At 40.3% G+C, this 24,461-nt stretch overlaps 1 protein-coding gene across 1 annotated transcript in view; it reads left to right on the top strand.

Annotated features, from left to right (window-relative positions):
* tmem8b (transmembrane protein 8B) overlaps positions 1-24,461 on the top strand; it is a 216,939-nt gene that overhangs the window by 74,573 nt on the left and 117,905 nt on the right. Inside the window, exon 3 of the mRNA XM_065266938.2 lies at positions 14,297-14,504. Within this exon, the coding sequence (XP_065123010.2) occupies positions 14,297-14,504 (208 nt within the window). The remainder of the gene's footprint in view (positions 1-14,296; positions 14,505-24,461) is intronic.

The following is a 24,461-nucleotide window of genomic DNA, read 5'->3' as shown; positions in this document are numbered from 1 at the left end:
TTAGGAGCATCAAAGCTTAATTTCAACCATTATTTTCACATTTTTGACATACACTCATTTTATATTAAAGATATCAAGGTTATATTTTCACAGAGTGTTCTTTACATTATGAAGGACGATTTGATGGAATGTAAAAAAACATCGCAAAAATACTTACTCACTTAGTATTTTTGTCTTGTTTTCAGTATTTTCTTGATGAACAAAATGACCCCCAAAAAAATATTTTAGTTTTTAGACAAAAAATATACAATTTAAGTAAAATTGTGTGTACAACACGCAAAACTATCTGCAAACAGGGTGAGAATTTTTTTCTTGAATTAAGCGGTTAAAGGGGACAGAGAATGAAAAACCATTTTTACCTTGTCTTTGTTGAATAATGGTAGTCTACCTGCATTCACGAACATACAAAAAGTGCATGCTAGACATCTCAGTCTCATAGAAATTCCTCTTTTAGAAATGTCAGCCAGTAAACGGCCCAATCTAAAAAACTGATGCTTATGACATCACAGGCATCTCACTGCCCCTCCACTTTAAAATAATTGGCTACATTTTTTGAGTGGCAGCAAAGTCAGCCAATCAGTAATGAGATTGCAAGTTTAGCCAGTAGGTCGAGCCAAATAGGTGCAAAACCACTTGTTTAAAATCCCCACCCTAATAGAGCTATCTGAGAGAGGTTTTTAGGAAGCTTCTAAGGCATTACAGACCCAAACAAAAACATTTTTGTCTACATGTCACATCACAGAACAAGGATAAATACCCCGTTCAATCATTCTATGTCACCTTTAAGAAAAAAGTTACCTTATTTCAAGATTTTTTCTTACCCCATTGGCAGATATGTTTGCTTTTTATAAGCACAAATTCACTTAAATTGTAGGGCTTTGACGATTAATCGTGCAGATGTGCCTTTTCTCAATGAATGAATTATGAATTTTAATGAATTACGGTGAAATTCCGGCACATCCAAAAGTTAGAGGGTGATCTTAATTTATGACACACAGTATTTGTGTAAAAATATTGTGTCAACTAATATTTTTGAGTTGAAATAACTCAACCAGGTAACTTACTTTTTTTTAACAACAAATAATTTATTACCAGTGTATGTAGGCATATGGCTCCACAGTTTTTCTGGTGTGTATGAATTAACTACTATCATTTGTATCCTGCAGCTTTTTAAAATCTAAGTTGCTAAAACTAAGCAGTATGTAATGGAAGAAAAATGCATAAATCTGAACGTTCTAAATGGGTGCGGGTCTCGAGGCGAGATCATTGACAGTAGATGATAACGTTCTTTGATTGACAGCTGCACAGGATGAGCTAACGTTAGCTTGCTTTGCCCGTGGTCATAATAACAACAACATGATAATAACTTTCTACGTAGTATGTTTACCGTAATTACACAAAAAAGCAACAACTAAGCCTAATCATGTTAGAGATATTTTTACCATTTTACATTACATGACTCTATGTAAAAACTGGGCTGAAAAAATTACTCAAAATATTCAAATTTTCGAGTAATCTGTTAGTGCTGTGTCAGCTGAGGGTCGCATTGATGTAAACAATAAAAACTCCTGGTGGCCTGAATTTCTTGTCCTTACATCCACATACTGCACAGGTTCTAGTCATCTTTTATCGAGGGTTTCAGTGATTTCCCCTTCAGAGACGGTAAATGCAGAGTTACTCTTTGGTTGGGTTCATCTGCCGGCTAATTTCAGGTTGACTTGAGTTGATTTGAGAGCAGATTGAGTGGTAAAAGAAGTTATTAGGCTTGTTCAACTTCATGCGGTGCCACAAGAATCGACAGTCGGATGACGTCAAAGTACAGCGAGAGCGACATACAGAGGAGTTTGCTTTTAAATCGCTCTTGCGGAACCTTGACGTCATCCAGATGTCTGTTCTTGCGGCGCCGCCTAACTAGTAATAACTAATAGGGTCATAATGGAGCATTGCTTGAGCAAAGGCAGGCCACTGAAGCAATATAGTATATACTGTATAACATACTGTATAATACATGCTGTATGGTTCACTGTAAGCCTGGATAAGTTGAGTTGAATCAAACCTGTTGCCCTAAAAAATTTATGTAATGATTACTTACCAACTTGAGTGAAGTTTACTTAAACATATAAGCTGTTCTAACAACAATTTTTCAAGTTGAACAGACTTAATGTTTATATTTCTTCTAATACCCTTGCACTCTTAACCCAGATTACTTGACATTACTAGAAATTTGCCAGGAAACCCGTTGCACTAAATAACTGTAGTTTTGACATATTTATATTACTTTTGGTGTTATAAATTATAACACAAAATTAATGACTTTAAGTAATTTTCAACAAAACAACATCAATATTATAAAAGCTGAAACATATATGACATTTTATTGACAAATATTTAAGTAGTGAATATTTTATCAGTTTTTATTCTGTGAAAAAGAAGAAAATAATCAAAAAATTCAGGCGCAAAGGATTTTGGGTATTCCTCACAACATGAACTAATAATTTTAAGTTCAGTTTACTTAAATGTTTTAGTATTTAGGATTTTGTACGCTTAAAAATTAAATGAATTAAACTTTTTAAGCACTGGTTCAAAACAAAAAAAAATATTAAGTAATGTTTACTTCATTGTTTAAGTAAAGATAATATCTGGTTTAAGAGTGTTGCTAGATTAACAAAAAGAACGCTTGGACATGTCTTCTTACCCTTGTTGATATGTCCAAATTTAAAATAATTTTAAATTGTCTCTTACATTTAAAGTTGACATACAAATTTGATGAATCTAAGTTTTTGCATGACAATGACAAGCAAGGTTTTACACAAGCAAGCAGGTTCACAAAACACAACCATGTTTATATGAATGGTTAGTGAATTTGCAGAAAGATCAGTGTATCAGATACAGACAGTCTAGCCCACGGAAATTATCCATTTACATGAAGTTAATTAGAAGACCAGACAAGCATATCTGCTTCTGCTCAAATCATTGGTGGGTGGCCAAGTGCTGTGTCACTAGATTACACCATCCACAATGTGGAGGCCTTGTGTGGCTAAATTAAATTGATGAAAACACGATCCATGAATTACAACCTCAAAGAAAAAGTTCATGACTCAGTACAAAACACAACCTAAATAGAAATCCTTACCCAGCACCCCAATGATCTATCTGACAACACAGAACTGAGCTTGCGCTTGGCACGTACACCTTTTCTACAGTATGTCAGACTGGTAAAACCATCACATGCATGAGAGCAGTATGGGACCCTCAATCTTTTAAAAAGGCCCTGGATGACGTGACATCTTTGAGGTGCAGGAGCTCCTTCAGCTCAGAGTACAAGAAGGGCAGAACGACTTATCTAATAACCCTGTAGAGCTCCAGCCGCAGTACTTTGAGTTATTACCTGTCAAGGTTCCCGGGCCCCTGGGTTAGCATGGCCCCCTGAAGATTGCTTGTCCATTATAGGAAGGAGAAACGCAAAAAGAAAACTATGTATGGCTAGGTGTAGAGGTGTACTGGTAAACCTACACATAGATTGAAATAAACACTGTTTTTTGAGCAATGTACAGATAGATATTTATTAGATTGCAATGTACACAGTATCCGTTTATACCATGAGTAAAAATGTCTGACTTTAGCACACGCTATAAAACATGGGAATGTGCTGTCTTTTTACTTTTTACAACATAACCATTTCTACCTCTGAATGAGAGAGAGAGAGAGAGAGAGAGAGAGAGAGAGAGAGAGAGAGAGAGAGAGAGAGAGAGAGAGAGAGAGAGAGAGAGAAAAGAGTAATTGATAGTCTTTGTTGTGAAACCCATTACACAAAGCTTTTATTCCCCCGAGGACTGTAAAGGTTGTGACTGACAAACTACAGGAAACACAAAGCATTGCATTGAGCAAAAATAATTGCAGACAGTGAGGTCTTTTAGAAGTTTCATGACATAATTCGTTGCAGGCTTCCTCTCGTTGGCTGTGTCTGAGTCTTGACTGACAGCTTAGAGAGACTGAGGAAAGATTTTACTTTCATGGCTTTGTGCTCCCATGTTGAAATAACAGTATGGTTTTGTGTTGAAAATGAGTCTGATCTGAGTGAATGATTTTCCTTCCCCTACTTTCTCTGCCTGTTTTCCTGTTTGTAATTGCAGCCTGGTTGAGGCGCTGTTCCAAGTCAGTGCTTCCTAAATTTGTAAGCATTGCTCAAAACAATAACGGCCGAGTTAAACGTTGGAATATTTTTTTACGATTCACTTCATGCATAATTTAGTATTAATCACAATGGTCCATTTCCTCCTGTGTGATCAAATGAGAAATTGACGCAGCTCTTGCATTCTAATTGATTCAAGAGTAACTTCAATGATTTAATGCTTTCTCTTGCTAATCTTGCTTTTCTTACATTATAGGGCATTTCTCACAAAATTATACTTTCCCGGACAGGGTTAAGATTAATCCAGGAGCAGCCCTTAGTTATATTAGGACATTTAAGTAGTTTTTACTAAAGCTTACAAAAAACATTACTTGAGATAAAACAATGGTACTGATACATATGTTAAGAATGTCAGTGCAAGATGTTTTTAAATTAAGGCAGCTAAAACAAAATTTTTAGGAAAAGCCCTGTCGGGGAAACTGCCCCTAAGTGTACGTAACGTGCGAGTCAGGGGAATAGATTCCAAATGCAAAAGTTTTAAAAAAAAAATAAACAGATAAACAAGAAAAAATGGTAACCACGAGCAGTAATCCAAGAACAGGCAAAAAGGTCAATGAACAATGGTAATGACTATCCCTTAAGAAAATTAACCATGTTTTTTGTGGTAAAAATGTAGTAACCATGTTTTTTGATGGGTTGATTACCAGTGTTGGGGGTAACGCATTACAAGTAACGTGCATTACGTAATAATATTACATTTCTGAAGTAACGAGTAAAGTAACGCATTACTTTATAAATGTACACATTAATATTTGAGTACCTTTTTTTAAAAAGTAATGCGTGTTACTTTTCAGTTTAATTAATTCAATTTAAATATAAAATAATGTACTGAATTAAACTGAACATATTAACATAGAATAAGAATTACGAACTCTGTGTGCCTGAGCAGGAACAGTTTGAGTCGGAAACGGAGATGGCAGGTAAAAGCTTGACATTTTTGCGCTCATAAAAAACAGGTCAAGCCTCAGTAAGAAAAAGTAACGCAAAAGTAATGTAAAAGTAACTTAAGGATTACTTTCCATGGAAAGTAACTAAGTGACGCAATTAGTTACTTTTTTGGGGAGTAACTTAATATTCAAGATTCAAGATTCAAAGTGTTTATTGTCATGTACCCAGTGAGGAAAGCGGGTTTCCCTGAGCAATGAAATTCTTACTTTGCTGTCCACAGAGAATGCCAGGACTGTACATACATACACAAACTTTACACGTATATATATATACATACACGTATATACATATATATATATATATAAACGTGGACTATGTTTTATGCAAGTATATGAAGGCTATTGTAATGCAATACTTTTAAAAGTAACTTTTGAAACAAAATGAACAAATCTTTTTTGAGTAATTTCGTTCTTTTCGTTCATTTGAATATGATTACGTGTTATTTCCCCCAGAACAATCAAACAATTATGACATTTCTAAGAAGTTATGAGAAATAAAATTTTTATTTCAGTATTTCTTGACATTAACATAAGCTGCACAAGAGACTGAAACGATTAGCTTACCTCCTAAGTCAGTCCTCTTTATATATTGTAGATATTGTGTATACAGGCTGTGTATACCATCTGGAAACAGAATTGATTCGTTCATGTCTCGAGTTTTCGGACTCGAGTCATTCATTCGATCTTTTTTATGTAAGGCTATTCAGTCCAGAGCGGGAATAGATTTGATTCATTCATATCTCGAGTCTTTGGGTCCGAGTCGTTTGATCTTTTGTCACGTAATGTCACTGGATACAAAAATTATTTAATAACTGCAAACCTTATGAAGAATAATTACATAATATTAATTCAATGTACAATTATTTAATAATTGAGATGCCTGTAACCTACCTTTATCAAAGCAAAGATGTACACACAAACACTGTACACATAGTTGTTGTTTATAGTTTATACTATATATCATGCCAGCAAAAAAATATTTATTAAAACACAAGTGTACCACAGATCCTGAAGAAACATTTAGCAATAATTGAGAGAGACTGACAGAAACAATAGCAGAACACAACTTTTATTTTTCTGAAAAAGTTTATTGTACTTTGTCTTTTGCCTTGTATCTTCCGACAATTTCAAGATAATAAATGGTCTGTAAAATACTGAACTTGGAAGTGCTGTCACGTGACAAAAGAACAAACGACTCGGACCGTAGACTCGAGAAATAAACTTATCATTTTTTTTTCCGGTACAGATAGCATAGCATGGCCCATTGGGTTGTCACTTGTGAAAGGAACGAACGACTCGACCCGAAGACTCGAAAGATGAACTTATCATTTGTCTTTCTGGCACAGAACCAATAGATGTTGCACATGCGCGGTCAACACAAAATGATGTTTTATTAACAAAGTTCGGGAGGAACATGTCAAATAAAATACCTAAGTGACTTCAGCTGTTTTCAATCAGTAGTCAATGGCACCAGCCGCTTTAAATCGGTAATCAACAATACACCCAATCAGCTCGAAAGCAAGCCATATATAAATCACAGTTGAACTCACTGAAAATCCTTCGCATCTTTCAGAATGGCATCTTTCAGAATAGTAAGACCAAAACTCAGTCGACCTCCAGGTAAGAGTACGAGCGGCTACCTGTCCGATCGCAGCGAGTATTGAACTCCCGTCGGGCACCACTAGAAAGCCTCCTAATATAAATTATCATTGCCCATCGCATTGCCAGCGAGGCTACCTGTCCGATCGCAGCGAGTATTGAACTCCCGTCGGGCACCACTAGAAAGCCTCCTAATATAAATTATCATTGCCCATCGCATTGCCAGCGAGGCTACCTGTCCGATCGCAGCGAGTATTGAACTCCCGTCGGGCACCACTAGAAGCCTCCTAATATAAATTATCATTGCCCATCGCATTGCCAGCGAGGCTACCTGTCCGATCGCAGCGAGTATTGAACTCCCGTCGGGCACCACTAGAAGCCTCCTAATATAAATTATCATTGCCCATCGCATTGCCAGCGAGGCTACCTGTCCGATCGCAGCGAGTATTGAACTCCCGTCGGGCACCACTAGAAGCCTCCTAATATAAATTATCATTGCCCATCGCATTGCCAGCGAGGCTACCTGTCCGATCGCAGCGAGTATTGAACTCCCGTCGGGCACCACTAGAAAGCCTTCTAATTTAAATTATCATGTATTGAACTCCCGTCGGGCACCACTAAGAAAGCCTCATAATATAAATAATCAAATAGCCTATCTAATCGCCAGCGAGGCTATCTGTCCGATCGCAGCGAGTATTGAACTCCCGTCGGGCACCACTAGAAGCCTCCTAATATAAATTATCATTGCCCATCGCATTGCCAGCGAGGCTACCTGTCCGATCGCAGCGAGTATTGAACTCCCGTCGGGCACCACTAGAAGCCTCCTAATATAAATTATCATTGCCCATCTCATCGCCAGCGAGGCTACCTGTCCGATCGCAGCGAGTATTGAACTCCCGTCGGGCACCACTAGAAGCCTCCTAATATAAATTATCATTGCCCATCGCATTGCCAGCGAGGCTACCTGTCCGATCGCAGCGAGTATTGAACTCCCGTCGGGCACCACTAGAAGCCTCCTAATATAAATTATCATTGCCCATCGCATTGCCAGCGAGGCTACCTGTCCGATCGCAGCGAGTATTGAACTCCCGTCGGGCACCACTAGAAAGCCTTCTAATTTAAATTATCATGTATTGAACTCCCGTCGGGCACCACTAAGAAAGCCTCATAATATAAATAATCAAATAGCCTATCTAATCGCCAGCGAGGCTATCTGTCCGATCGCAGCGAGTATTGAACTCCCGTCGGGCACCACTAAGCCTCCTAAATGAGCGAATTCCCCATTACCAGTGGGGGGCTACACGTCCGATCGCAGCGAGTATTGAACTCCCGTCGGGCAACACTAAGCCTCCTAAATGAGCGAATTCCCCATTACCAGTGGGGGGCTACACGTCCGATCGCAGCGAGTATTGAACTCCCGTCTGACGCCGCAGAAGCCTCCCAAATTCAAAACATGAAACAAACCATCAGCGAGGGCTTACCGCCTGGTCGCAGCGAGTATTGAACTCCCGTCGGGCTCCATTAGAAAGCATACTAATATAAATTATCAATTGCGCACCATCAATGGTGCTTACCCGTCCGATCGCAGTGAGTATTGAACTCCCGTCGGGCACCATTAGAAAGCATACTAATATAAATTATCAATTGCGCACCATCAATGGTGCTTACCCGTCCGATCGCAGTGAGTATTGAACTCCCGTCGGGCACTATTAGAAAGCATTCTTATATAAATTATTAAATTGCCCACCATCAACTAATGAGTATGATCGCAGTGAGTATTGAACTCCCGTCGGACACCACAAAAGCCTCCTTACATAATTTAATCAAATTACCCATCCGACCGCCAGCAGGGCTTACATGTCCGATCGCAGCGAGTATTGAACTCCCGTTCGGATGCCGCAAAGCCCCTCCAAAATCGTTCAGCTCATCGGAGGTGGCAGGCTCACCCATCCTACAGCGCAGCATATATTAATCTTCCATCGGAAACAGACTCAAAACTCCCGATTTCAGACGTCTTCTCCGCAAACATCAGCCTCATCATTTCTACGTTTGGGGGGCACAGCTCCCGGCTGCTGTCTGAATAATCTATTTTGCCTTTTGGGGGGATACTCTGTGTTTCAGGCTCATTCCCTGCTCAGAGCCCTCTCCCCGGACAGCACGCCAAATACGTTTACTAATTTAATTCTTTTAACTTATTTGTAAGTGTGAACTCGTGAAATTAAAGAATCACTCTCTGAGACGACTCGTTATTCAAAACGTTCATGAACGACCCATCACTAAGGACCCTAGCTCACTACACATTTGGACACTATTCAATAATTTTCCTGTGACGTGACTGCTTAAGCGCGTGGTGATAATAATATACGATAGAAAGTGGATGAAGAGTGAGAAGGGAGAGTGTGCTAAGTCCAGTTGGGCACAGGGGGCCACCTGGTGGTGGGATGAATGGGTACTCTTCCAATCATTACAGTGTACACATGTGGACATGCATATAGGTTTTCTACGGTGGCCCTGAAGTGCAAACCACAACAACAAAAAAGCAAATATCTTTTGAGTAAAGATGGCGGCGCGCACAGTCGCTGCGGCCAGGAGCTCCTACAGCGATCATGTTTTTTTCACTTTTTTGGTGGTATTATGTATCACATCGCACATTTTTAGTATAGCGGCACTTCAGTATAGCCGCTCTGAACTCTTGTACCTGAACACTGGAGCATATCACTTATCAGCCGAGGCTCTCATTCCTCCTGAGATTGCCAGACCAGCTAGCGGGCTCCCCGCAGGAGCAGGCCGACGGAGGAAGCGCTGTGAGCGGCGGCTGAAGAGGGGCAAGCGTGCCGGTGTATGGACCAGGCTAAAGGCTAATCCGTTTAAACCGCCGCTACCTACAATCTTTCTCTCAAACGCCCGGTCAATCTGCAACAAGATGGATGAGATTCGGTTACATATAGCAGCAAAAAAGATTATCTACAACTGTTGCTGCATGATTTTTACCGAAACTTGGCTGAACAGCAACACTCCGGACGCTGCTATCGAGCTAGCGGGACGGACCGCCTATCGAGCTGATAGGACCGCAGACTCTGGTAAGAAGATCGGCGGGGGACTTTGCATATATATTAACGACTCTTGGTGCACAAATGTTACTGTCATGAATATGTTGTGTAGTCCAGAGGTGGAACTTCTGCTATTGAAGTGCAGGCCGTTCTATCTTCCGAGGGAATTCACTGCTGTTCACATCTGTGCTGTTTACATCGCACCGGACGCTAATGCTAAGCTAGCGCTAGCACAGGTTCACAACAACATTAACAACAGCTTGATAGAACACCCGGACACTGTTTTTATTGCCGCTGGGGATTTTAACCATGCTGACTTAAAAACTGTTCTTCCCGGATTCCATCGGAATGTGAAATGTGCTACTAGAGGAAATAAAACACTGGACCAAGTGTATACTAATGTTGCAGAGGCATATAGGGCCCAGGCTTACCCCCACCTGGGTCTGTCAGACCATCTTTCACTGCTGCTACACTCACGGTATACACCCAAGATTAAGAACGCTAGGATTATGACAAAGTCTGCGAGAGTCTGGCCAGTGGACGCCATCCCTGTGTTACAGGACTGTTTCCATCGCACAGACTGGGATGTGTTCAAGGGGGAGAGTATGGATACCCGCGAATTATTGGATGAGTATTCCATCACTGTTCTGAGTTACATTAATTTCTGTGTGGATAATGCTACATCTTGGAAACACTTCCGGGTGCACCTAAACAGGAAGCCTTGGATGACACGCGGAGTTGAACAACTGTTACGTGCCAGGGATAGAGCGCTGAGTTCCAAGGACCCTGATTTATATAGGAACGCCAAGGCTGCACTAAGGAAAGGAATCAATACTGCCAAACAACAGTATCGTAGGCGCATTGAAGCCTGTTTTAATGACTCCACAAACCCCAGGCAGGTATGGGAGGGCATCAGGGCCATCACTGATTATAAGAACAAATCAACATCTTCCTCAGCTGTTGACATCTTGGCAGAGGACTTCAACATCTTTTATGCCCGCTATGACAGGGAGAATACGGATCCTGTTTTGCCCCCCCTCCCCTCCACTGATCCTGCCCCAGTCTTGAGTACTCATGAGGTACGACGTGTCCTCTGCAGCATTAACACCAAGAAAGCACCCGGACCGGATGGAGTGTTGGGTCGAGTGCTGAGAGACTGTGCTGCAGAGTTAGCTTACGTTTTTTGTGACATTTATAATATATCACTTTCCTCCTCATGGGTCCCTGCCTGCTTTAAGGCAGCTACAATAATTCCTGTCCCAAAGCAGTCTAATGCCACTCATTTGAACGACTACAGACCGGTGGCACTCACCGGCATTCCGGCTAAGTGCTTTGAGAAGTTGGTCAGCGCTCGCATCAAGAGTTTCATTCCAATGTCACTAGACCCACACCAATTTGCATACAGACGGAACCGGTCGACTGAAGATGCCATCGCTATCGTTTTGCATACTCTATTAGAACATCTTGAGCATAAGAACACCTACGCGAGACTCCTCTTTGTCGACTTTAGCTCGGCTTTTAATACAATCAGGCCATTTAAACTCCGAGCCAAACTACAGCATCTTGGCGTTAGCAATTCGATATGCAATTGGATTGTGGACTTTTTGACAAACCGCACACAGAGTGTAAGAGTAGGCAGGTACTCGTCCTCTGCCCTTACACTTAACACCGGGGCTCCCCAGGGATGTGTGCTTAGCCCCTTGCTCTACACTCTATTCACTCATGATTGCTCTGCTACTTTCCAGTCCAATCTTATTGTTAAATTTGCTGATGACACAACAGTGCTAGGACTCATTAACAACAACAATGAGGAGGATTACAGGGCTGAAATCCAACATCTAGCATCATGGTGTGTTAACAATAACCTGGAGTTGAATATTAAAAAGACCAAAGAGATTATAGTGGACTTCCGCAAGGGCAGGCCCAATCACTCTCCTCTCTCTATTGACAATGGGATGGTAGAGAGGGTGCCACATTACAAATTCCTTGGAGTATTGGTGACTGAGGACCTGTCTTGGGGTACTAACACCAAAGCAGTGGTAGGAAAGGCCCAGCAGCGCCTCTACTATCTAAGGCAGCTAAGGAATGCTAGGATTCCGAGACAACTGATGGTCAATTTTTACAACTGTGCCATTAGCAGTGTTTTGATGTATGGTTTTCTGGTGTGGTATTCCAGCTGCACCAAGGCCCATCAGCAAGCGCTCCAACGAGTGGTGAAAGCAGCGGGCAGAATCATTGGTGTTACTCTCCCAGAGATCAGTACTTTGTTTGACAATCGTTGTCTAAAGAAAGCACACAGCATTATACGGGACTGGCACCACCCAGCTCATCAACTGTTTCGGCTTCTGCCCTCAGGCAGGCGGTACAGGTCTATTTGTGCCAGTAAAGCCAGACTGGCTAACAGCCTGTATCCTCATGCTGTGAGGTTGCTTAACGGGCTCTCTCATCCTCCCTCATTGGACTTTGCACGGGTGTATTAATTATGTCTATATCACCGTATCACTCTGTGTCCTGGTGTTGGTGCACCTTAATTTATGTAATCATGATTGTTGTTGGATGCCCCAACGTAATTTCGTTGCTGTTCTCTGGAACTACAATGACAATAAAGTGAATTGAATTGAACAAATTACTAAACAACAACAACAAATTAAAAAACAGCACAACAAATTAAAAAACACTGCAACAAATTAAAAAACAACAACAAATTAAAAAAACACTACAGCAAATAAAAAACCGCTACAGCAAATTAAAAAACACAACTAAAAATTAAAAAACACTACAACAAATTAAAAACCCAATTACAAATGAAAAAACACTACAACAAAATAAAAAAACATAACAAAATAAAAAGCACAACAGCAAGTAAAAAAAACACTACAACTACAAATAAAAAACAAAACTACATTAACCTACCGGAAGAGGTAGGTACCAGTGGGCAACATGAGACAGCGCTGATTGGACGACACTGCAGTTCAGCTTTTGAACCGGAAGTTATACTTCCTGTAGCGCGTGGTTTGGAGAGGAGGAAGGACAGCAAAATATTTTGCCCAAACTGTGGAAAAGAACTGGTTGAGCCGTCCCCAAACTTTTGCAGCGGCTGTGGCAAAAGGCTTAAAGAAATATCTACCATCGGAGACACCCAACAACCTTCGAGTAAGTTAATAAGAATAGTGTAATGCTTATGTTGCTTGTGGATGCAACGTTAGCTTACTACTATCGTTAGCGGTTTCCAGACCGTACCCTTAGCCGGCCCCAGCAGCTGCTATGTTTGGGTCATCTGTAACATTCATGTTTGAAAAAATGCGCTACAGGAAGAATAACTTCCGGTTCAAAAGCCGAACTGCAGTGTTGTCCAATCAGCGATTCCGGTAGGTTAATGTAGTTGTGTTTTTTAATTTGTAGTTGTGTTTTTAATTTGTAGTTGTGTTTTTAATTTGTTGTTGTGTTTTTTAATTTGTAGTTGTGTTTTTTTATTTATTGTAGTGTTTTTATTTTGTATTTGTTTTTTATTTTGTTGTAGTGTTTTTTATTTTGTTGTAGTGTTTTTTATTTTGTATTTGTTTTTTATTTTGTTGTAGTGTTTTTTAATTTGCTGTAGTGGTTTTTAATTTGCTGTAGTGTTTTTTTAATTTGTTGTTGTTTTTTAATTTGTTGCAGTGTTTTTAATTTGTTGTGGTGTTTTTAAATTTATTGTAGTGTTTTTTTATTTGCTGTAGTGTTTTTTAATTTGCTGTAGTGTTTTTTCATTTGCTGTAGTGTTTTTTAATTTGTTGTGGTGTTTTTTAATGTGTTGTAGTGTTTTTTTTATTTGTTGTTGTTTTTTAATTTGTTGTTGTTGTTTAGTAATTTGTTGTTGTGGTTTGCACTTCAGGGCCACCGTAGTTTTCCTTGTTGTCTTGAAATCTTGCCAAATTTTACAAAGTTACACAGACTGTAACTCTATGTTATACAAGTTAGTAAATATGAGCACATGGAAAAGGTTTCTAAAGAATCTATCAGATCTAAACTATCAGATTTATTTTATAGGGACGGTTTTTAGCAATTTTGTCTTAAAAATCTATAGGTTGATCATAAACACACACACACACACACACACACACACACACACACACACACACACACACACACACACACACACACACACACACACACACACACACACACACACACACACACACACACACACACACACACACAAGTCTGTTTATTAGTGAGACTTCCACTGTTTCCATGCCAGGCTAATGATATTTTGTATTCCGTAACCTTTTCTTTTCCCTAACATTTCAAACACAATGCAAGAATGTTTGAAAATTGTTGCAATTATGTTAGCAGTACAGAAATTACATGCGTCACTTTACAAAGAAACTGAAAGCCACATTTACCGTACAGCACTCTGGAACTGAAATAATTTTTTCCTAACAGTGAAGCTTTCAAATGCATTTTTGTCTCACTCGTTCAGTCCACAGCATGGCAACATGTATTAAATTGTGATTTTTTTTGCTTTACAGGTACTTCAGGTCAGGCGCCCCACCTGTGATCAACCCCCTCCAGACACATTTTCCAAAGGACACCATCATACCAGGCTCTTTTGCTGTCACTTTGACATGGACGCTGCCCAACCGCACCACAGGGGTTTTCAATGTCACCAGCCCCCTCCCGGGAGACTGGTTTCTGGCTGCACACTTACCAAAGGATGAAGGGAAGATCTCTGTCAAGGTGAGTCGGTGATTGGATAAAGCAAGAGTCGTTTATCATAAGTACAACCTCAAGGTGAAAGGTTCATTTCTGTTTTTATCAAGAGATAATTTTCTCGGGGATGAGAAGTTCTTTCCTCTTGGCATTTATACATGTATAATTAAATCTGCTCACTTCCAGACAATGAGTAGATTTTTTTCTATGCAAGATTTACTGTCAGAGTGCATATTATTTTGCCTGAAGAGACATCTAAAAGACAATGGTAATTTTTTTGGTATACTGTCCTGAATATTAATTCACACAACAGTTCTAGTTCTGTGATTTGTTTGGCCAAGTGGCATGGTGCTCGAAAAGGTACTGTCATTTTGTTGCAGAGAATAGGTAGTATACAGTCTGGAGAAGGAAGTGGGGGTGTTTTCTCACGCTCCAGCAAGAAATGGAAAACATGAAATGATGTTAGAATGGAGTGAATATAAACGGCTTCAGCAGCAACAACATAAACACATTTAGGCTTTTGTGGACCAAACTGAACCCTCCAGTCTCTCTACAGTAGATTTAAATAACAAGAAAAATAAATAACCAGTTAATGACCTTAGTTCAAATCATAGCTAAATTGATTTTCACAAAGTTAGTTTCAAAAAATGCCTTCTAGGAAATTGTGGGATGCACATCCAGGGCACGAAGCTCCCATCCCACAACCCAAAGATGCTCTATTGGGTTGAGATCTGGTGACTGTGGGGGCCATTTTAGTACAGTGAACTCATTGTCATGTTTAAGAAACCAATTTGAAATGATTCAAGCTTTGTGACATGGTGCATTATCCTGCTGGAAGTAGCCATCAGAGGATGGGTACATGGTGGTCATAAAGGGATGGACATGGTCAGAAACAATGCTCAGGTAGGCTGTGACTTTTAAACGATGCCCAATTGGCACTAAGGGGTCTAAAGTGTGACAAGAAAACATCCCCCATACCATTACACCACCACCAGCCTGCAAAGTGGTAACAAGGCATGATGGATCCATGTTCTCATTCTGTTTACGCCAAATTCTGACTGAATATCTCAACAGAAATCAAGACTCATCAGACCAGGCAACAATTTTGGTAAGCTTGTGCAAATTGTAGCCTCTTTTTCCTATTTGTAGGGGAGATGAGTGCTACCTGGTGGGGTCTTCTGCTGTTGTAGCCCATCCGCCTCATGGCTGTGCGTGTTGTGGCTTCACAAATTCTTTGCTGCATACCTCGGTTCTAACGAGTGGTTATTTGAATCAAAGTTGCTTTTCTATAAGCTTGAATCAGTCAGCCCATTCTCCTCTGACCTCTAGCATCAACAAGCAATTTTCCCCCCACAGGACTGCTGCATACTGGATGTTTTTCACACCATTCTTTGTAAGCCCTAGAAATGGTTGTACTTGAAAATCCCAGTAACTGAGCAGATTGTGAAATACTCAGACCGGCCCGTCTTGCACCGACAATCATGCCACGCTCAGAATTGCTTAAATCACCTTTCTTTCCCATTCTGACATTCAGTTTGGAGTTCAGGAGATTGTCTTGACCAGGACCACACCCCTAAATGCATTGTAACAACTGCCATATGATTGGTTGATTAGATAATTGCATTAATTAGAAATTGAACAGGTGTTCCTAATAATCCTTTAGGTGAGTGTATATAAACATACAATATTTTTAAAATGAAAGAACAGACCCTCTGCTTTTAAACTTACAAACAAATAAACAAACAAAACGGAAAAAAAAGTTTCATACTATGTTGATTTGTTCTCCTTTGATAACATCTTAACTTTATTTCAAAAATACCAAATTTTGAGCAAAAAGCTGAAATAATTTTTTAAAGGACTTTTGTTTGAGATCAGATTCAGAACGAAGATCAAAACATACACAAAGTTTACAATGTTGTAGAAATAGCTGATGCTACAGTTTTTTTTATAAATTGGGTAAGAGCGCCACCTAGTGGATAATAGCAGAATTAAAAATTACCATAAAAACACATAAGGGAAGCGTCATTTCAGGGAAATGTTTTTTTCTTAATTGACGAGATAACTCAACTGGAAAGTGCAGATTAAGGGGCGGTATTATCCCCTTCTGACATCATAAGGGGAGTCAAATTTCAATGACCTGTTTTTTTCACATGCTTGCAGAGAATGGTTTACCAAAACTAAGATTATGGTTTGTTCTTTTTCACATTTTCTAGGTTGATAAAAGCACTGGGGACCCAATTAAGCACTTTAACATGAAAAAAGTCAGATTTTCATGATATGTCCCCTTTGCAGTGATCCATGCTCCCCTCATCTTTTGGAAACTGAAAATTTTTATTTTCTAAAAGGTTTTGTTTCAGAGGTCAGTATAGTCACCAGCCAGAACAATAACCAAGCACAGACTGGAAGTTAACTTCGGGCCAGATGCGTAACCATGGCAATGCGTGTGCTTCTGATAAAAACGTTTATAGAATGCTTTCAGTTGCTGTGGCTCAAGTGGTAGAAAATTGCATTAGCAGCACAAAGTTTGACCTGATGGTTCATCGAAACAGTTACGCCGTGTATGTGTGCAGCTTATTGAGACTCAGCTCTGTAAAGTCTGAGATTAGGCTATACACTGAGAGCTGATGTGTGTGACAGCGTTTCCAAGGACCAATCACTTATCTGTATATTGTTGGTTCCTCCTTTGAAATGCAAAGAATTCTTAAATAAACAGTGTTTTGTATGTGTAAAACTCATCCACGCGTTAGCTCCATATAGTCTGAACTTAATGCTGCTTAGCTTAATGTACAGAGTATGGACGCAGAGAAAGATGAGCATTTCAATGGGAAAGCAAGACATGGCACTCGATGCAGGAGACACAGAATGTGTCAGATGCAAAGCTAAGGTTCATCCAAACAGATGCTAGATTGATCATTAGTCACCTTTTTGAAAAAAAAAAACAGGGAGTTGCTAAATCTAGCCATGAAGTAAGTTGGCAACACTGATGCAAACACTCTCCGTTACGTGAGCAAGTAAGCTCCACTTTTTGATTAACATTGAATACGCATACGAGTTGACTTTGAAAATGAAAACCATGAAATGAAAGAGCACATAAAATGAAGTGACCTTTACATTTTAATTAGATTTTTGTCATTATTATTGCCCGAGCATTAATAAAAAACATTTAAAAATGTATTTGCAGTTACTTTTTTCACTTTTACACATACATGCATGTTTAGCACAAAACGAATAAATAAAGAATAATTGTAATTTATTTAATGTGTTTATTTTGTTCTTGTCTGCCAATATAAAAATAACTTATAATGTGTTAAATAAGGAAGAAACAGCTGCTGACTGTCCAGGAGGAAGCGCCACATTCACGTCATGAGCCTAATGAGTCGCCATGGAAACTCTATAACGGTCAATTACAAAATGCTGTTAACAACTCGCTCCAGGGGGACAGTTGGGACATTTCAAACCTATGACTTTAAAGGGTAAATTAATTTATTTAAATTCGGCCATCGATAGAATCATGCTTTATAATGAGATAGGTAAATAATAGGATGTCTGCAGAAGCTCAGTAAATTAGGGTCTATTAATGCCTCTCTGCAAGTAAACATCAATGTAAAGCAGGCTGTAGTATTTTTATTACGGGTGTTACTGGCTAGAGGGAATATTTAAATGAGAAAAATCAGCCAGTGGAAAATCTTTTACAAGACTCATGCTGTTGAGCCCATCCAGGATTCAAACAGTTTTGCAATGTGCTGCCCCACAATAGAGTTCATTTAATGTTTACATATATTGCTTTTAAATTGACTGACAGAAAGTGCACCCAATGGACAGTACAGTATTATATCTGCAATGTTTTAAACAATGTAATTCCATGTGGCATACAAGTAGCTATGCAAAACACTGCCTACTGTGCCATGCTTACCACCAGTCGCATGTTGTGCCTGTAGCTCTGGTAATAAGAGCATGGTGGCAGCAATCGACTCGCTGAACAAGCTTTCCTCAATAACAACACTTCTTTGGTGACACTGATTTTGTGTCAGCTTTTGGTTGGTGTGTGCATGCACCAGGGCTGGACTGGGACAAAAAATGGGCCCTGGCATTTTGGCCCAGACCGGCCCACTACATAGGATCACAAATCTTTGTGCAACCTTGACTACCAACTCCATATAATGATTAAGTAGAAAAGTAGAAGGTTGTCAAATAATAAAGAACATCTTACGACATGTGGCATTACAAAATGTAAGCGCTGTAGAAGGCTTTGCAGGTTTTAAAAATAATAGTATTACCCAGTGAGTGCACAATGTTTAAACTAACCATTCTGAACACCTTATGATAACACTGAGACCTGATAAATGTTACAATAAAGTCGCAGTCTCGCAGCCGAGCCACGAGTCCCATTAAAGTGTAAGCAGAATATTTTGATCACTTTTTTTTAAAACGTTTTACCAATTCCAAACCACAGTAATTTAAATAACTAACATTCATCTTGGTATATATCTTTTTCCTTGTATATATCTCCAGCCAGCCATCATTAACAATAATCTATTACTTTATAAATGCCTTATTTACAAATTAATGGTAGTTATTTGTCAGGACTCTGCCTTGAAGTCTTGTGTTATATTTGTATTTTGTCATGGTGGCAGAGTTCTGGCAGTCCCAGGCCTTATGTGGAGGCTCATGCCTTGTTTACTGTGGCATGTGCCTCCGGTGTCTTGTCATTTGTCCCCGCCCCCTCGTCCTCCTGCTTATTGTTAATTATTACTTATTCCCATCACCTGTTCCCTCCTCGTTATCTTGTTTAGTTTCTCTTATATAATGTTCTCTTGTCCTTGTTTCTGTGCAGGTTCATTTTGTATTGTCCGTGTGATCCAGTCGTGTCTATTCCAGTCAAAGGTTCTAGTCTAGTTTATCTGTCTAATTGTGAGTCTAGTTTAGTGTTTAGTTTTTGTCAAGCCTCTTGTTTTATGTGTTTACCCCCTCGTGGGCTTTTGTTTTTGTGTCATATAATAAAGTGTTTTCTGTTAAACCCCGACATCCTTTTGCACTTGGGTTCTCTCTCTGCTATTCCTGACAGAATGAACCTGCCAAAGCTGAACCCAGCAAGGGTGTCGGGGTCAACTGCTTCACCATCTGTGTGGCTTCTACTGCCCGTCGTAGTGCGCCCAGTACCAGACTGGCTGACCAGGAGGAGCCGTGAGCGAGTCTACTCCGAGTTATGGAGAGCCGCCTGTTATTCGGATCCGGACCTTGAGGAGTTGGCGGTCTCTTTCGGCCCTATCCTCGGCTTGGCCGCTGTTTGGGTTCCTTTTGGGATGGCCGAGTCCGCGCCGCCCACCGAGCCCGCGCAGTCCGCGCCGCCCACCGAGCCCGCGCAGTCCGCGCCGCCCACCGAGCCCGCGCAGTCCGCGCCGCCCACCGAGCCCGCGCAGTCCGCGCCGCCCACCGAGCCCGCGCAGTCCGCGCCGCCCACCGAGCCCGCGCAGTCCGCGCCGCCCACCGAGCCCGCGCATCAGCTGCAGCCACCACTACCCAAGCCCCCTTGGACTGTTTTGTTTGGTTAATGTCATGGACTTTTGTGTGTCTGATTTAGTTTTGTATTTATCTTGTTTTTAGCACCTTTTGTTATTTTATAGTCTGATGTTCATTGTCTGGTCATGCTGTTGTCTGTCATGTTTTCTTGTCTTGTGTGTTCCCTTTTGGGACGCCAGGTGGCGTCCCTTGAGGGAGGGCTACTGTCAGGACTCTGCCTTGAAGTCTTGTGTTATATTTGTATTTTGTCATGGTGGCAGAGTTCTGGCAGTCCCAGGCCTTATGTGGAGGCTCATGCCTTGTTTACTGTGGCATGTGCCTCCGGTGTCTTGTCATTTGTCCCCGCCCCCTCGTCCTCCTGCTTATTGTTAATTATTACTTATTCCCATCACCTGTTCCCTCCTCGTTATCTTGTTTAGTTTCTCTTATATAATGTTCTCTTGTCCTTGTTTCTGTGCAGGTTCATTTTGTATTGTCCGTGTGATCCAGTCGTGTCTATTCCAGTCAAAGGTTCTAGTCTAGTTTATCTGTCTAATTGTGAGTCTAGTTTAGTGTTTAGTTTTTGTCAAGCCTCTTGTTTTATGTGTTTACCCCCTCGTGGGCTTTTATTTTTGTGTCATATAATAAAGTGTTTTCTGTTAAACCCCGACATCCTTTTGCACTTGGGTTCTCTCTCTGCTATTCCTGACAGTTATTAATATTAATTTGGTTTAGAATTAGTAAAATATGTTTGATAAAAACTGTGATCAAAAGTGATCAAACGAAAATAAATACCTTCCTGTAGCGCCGCCATCTAAGACTCCTCTGTATTCAGGAGAGAGTATTAGCGTAGTGTACGCAGTTTTCTTAGTGACGTATGACAATTTCGGAGGGCGGGGCACAGAGCAGCAGCACAGTAGCCTCCGTAGGCTGCGTAAGCTCTCATCCTGAATGCGGACGCGACTAAGATGACGGCGCTACCGGAAGGTATTTATTTTCGTTAATAAAGTTTTAAATATGGATATTTCTACAACAACACCGCGCGGATTACCCTCAGAAGACCTTTGTTTATCATCCTGGAGCCGTTTGGATTTATTTTGTGAAGGATGGACGCACTTCTTTTAACTTGAAGGTCGTGGACCCCGTAAGCCTGCCGAGGTCGCATATGCAGGCTGCATACGTCATGAAACCTGGTTTATTCAAGTTAACTGGGCATTACATTCGCAAGTCACAACAATATACGATAAACTAGGAATAATAGTCCATTTTATAACTGTTAATATTCTGAAATAAGACGTATATGCAGCCTGGAAATGCGACCTATGGATTGAGAAGCAGCCTTTGTGCTGCGCCATGACTGGTTTCGTCTTCCCTCATCTCGCTTTCTGATTGGATATGGTTTATTCTGATAGTGGCCTTCAGTTCCTCTGCATTGTTGGGTCTGGCATATTGCATCATAGATTTTCTATGGGGTTAAGGTCAGGCAAGTTTGCTGGCCAATTAAGAACAGGGATACCATGGTAGCTTTGGCATTGTGTAGAGGTGCCAAGTCCTGTTGGAAAATGTAATCTCCATAAAGTTGGTCAGCAGCAGGAAGCATGAAGTGCTCTAAAACTTACTGACTTAGTGGCTGCGTTGACGTTAAACCCCATAATGCACAGTCGACCAACACCAGCAGATGACATGGCACCCTACATGGCATTTACTCACCCTAACCTGAAAATTGGAAGGAAATTATTCAATAATATTATAATTAGGTGACATAACAGTTGCCTAGTAGTCATAACTAATCTGAGTAGGCGTTTGTTTTCATCAAATATCACTGCTCACTAGTTCTTACAGTCATTGTACATTTCTCACTACTTTTTTCTTTGCACTGAAGCTAGTAAAATAAATTCAGTTCTTTTTTGCAATATTGTATGATTTCAAAGCATGTGTATATACAATTTTTATGATAGTTCCTCTGTACTGACCTGTACCAAATAATGCTGCGTATTCCAAGGGACTTCAGTGGGCTTTTATATCTAACAAATGTATTAGATTGCATCTAAGTCAACTTCACGTTAGAGCGTAATCCCTACATAGTAATTTGAATTCTGGGTTCCACCTCAGCACAGGAGCATTACTTTAATCTCTCTCCACCATCTCCGCCGAACTTTGTCCTTCTCCTTTCTGACTTATCTTAGTGCCACCAGGTCTCCATCTTAACCTTTTTCTTTAATTAAGTGCAGGAGGATCGGTCATAACCGAGGCCATTCTCCTGGATTAAGAGCAATAATTCTACTCTGTGTACGTTGCATTTGAGGACACGTTTTCCTCTGAGCCCATAGGGTCAGACCTTCAGCCAATTAGACAGAGACAAAGCCCGGTGTGACGACGGCCTTTGTCCTTTCTGGTGGTCTGGGAAATGGCAGCACCTGTGGAGCAGAAAAGCTCACGGTCGGACCGACTGAGATGGAATAATTGGAGGAATTGTGCAAAGCAGGACCATGGATTCACAGAGGAATCTATTTTTTTCATTTATTACGACATGTAGTGCAATTGTGAGGGCTTATGTTGGAGCGAATAGGACTACTGTGCAACTAAAGGGATTTGGAGGCATTTGATAGCATGTCAAACTGTTTCTGCCACAGTGAATTGTCGCTAGGGAGGTTGACTGAAGCATTGCTGTAAAAGGCACTAATGGATAATGATCAATTTATTGGCTTGCGTGCAGCTATAGTAAAACAAAAAACACATTACAGAAACACTATGAGGACTGCTAAAGATTGAACTTGATATTTATATGCTTCTGACGTAATGATTATGAAAGATCATATATATTCCAAAGAAAAGGTCATGCTTTACCTAAAAAGTGCAAAGGTTACCCTTTCTCCTGATCTCACGGTGAAGAATACTCTCACAATAAAGGGCACATATTATGCCCATTTTTACAAGATGTTATATAAGTCTCAAGTGTGCCTAGAATGTGTCTGTAAAGTTTCTGCTTAAAAATACACCACAGATCATTTGTTATGCCACTATGTGTGTGTACCTTTAAATGCAAATGATCTACAGCTCCTCACTCCCTTTCCAACAGACAGTGAGTGCTTAAGGTTAAAAATAGATCTGATTCCTGTGAATACAGTCTGAGACAATATCTTTGGATGCATTAGCGTTAAAGCGTGCTTACAAACTACATTTAAAAGAGCTGCTAAGTAAAATGAACCAGTCAGTCAGAGGCCGTGGGCGGGGCTTTTCAATGTGACGTCACATTAACAAGATAATCAAAACCAAATGTCTTGGAAGACAGGTTTGCTAAAATGGTGATTAATAAAGGAGTCCAACACAAATTTTGGTTCATTTATTTAGTGCAAATAGTGTCCCATCTTGGCAAATGCCTTAGTTCCACCAACCACTGTCTGGTTTTTAAATTAAAGTATAAAAAAAGTACTGCGGACAAGGTTCATTGATCTGGCTTTTGACGCAATATCCCTGGTTCGAATACACATTTTGCTAACCTCACTCTTCTCCCTTTTTCAATCAAATATAAAGAATAAAGTATTTAATGAGTATATTAGGGGTCGGTGTAGGGAGTACTTTCATTCTCCCAGTAATGCAGCATCCATTTAATTATTTTAATACATTTAATCATTTACAAGCAAATATTATTGCATCATGTTAAAGAGGATATTTATCAATACTTTTTTAAGCTGTAAAATAAATCTTTGGTGTCCCCAGAGTACGTATGTGAAGTTGTAGCTCAAAATATCATTTAGATAAGATTAAGGGGTGGTATTATCCCGTTCTGACATAACAAGGGGAGCCAAATTTCTATGAACTATTTTTTCACATAATTATATAATAATAATTTGTTACATTTATATAGCGCTTTTCTGCAGACCTCAAAGCGTTTTGCATATGAATGGGGGAATCTCCTCAACCACCACCAATGTGCAGCATCCACCTGGATGATGCGACGGCAGCCATATTGCGCCAGAATGCCCACCACACAACAGCTTATTAGTGGAGAGGAGAACAAGAGATATAGCCAATTAGTAGATATGGGGATGATTAATAGGGCAATGGGCAAGTTTGGCCAGGATACACCCCTACTCTTTTTTTTAATTGGATTTTTAGCAACCACGGAGAGTCAGGATCTCAGTTTAACGTCTCATCCGAAAGACGGTGCTTTTTGACAGTAAAGTGTCCGCATCACTATACTGGGGTGTTAGGACCCACACAGACCACAGGGTGAGCACCCCCTACTGGTCTCACTAACACTTCTAACAGCAGCAACCTGGCTTTCCCAGGTGGTCTCCCATCCAAGTACTGACCAGGCTCAGCCCTGCTTAGCTTCATTGGGCAAGCTGTCTTTGGCTACAGGGTGATATGGCTGCTGGTATATCACATGCTTGCAGAGAATGGTTTACCAAAACTAAGTTACTGGGTTGATCTTTTTTACACATTTTCTAGGTTGATAGAAGCACTGGGGACCCAATTATA

This window comes from Paramisgurnus dabryanus, chromosome 5 (assembly GCF_030506205.2).
Source record: "Paramisgurnus dabryanus chromosome 5, PD_genome_1.1, whole genome shotgun sequence".
Taxonomy (NCBI): domain Eukaryota; kingdom Metazoa; phylum Chordata; class Actinopteri; order Cypriniformes; family Cobitidae; genus Paramisgurnus; species Paramisgurnus dabryanus.
This window is presented reverse-complemented; position numbering and strand designations above follow the sequence as displayed.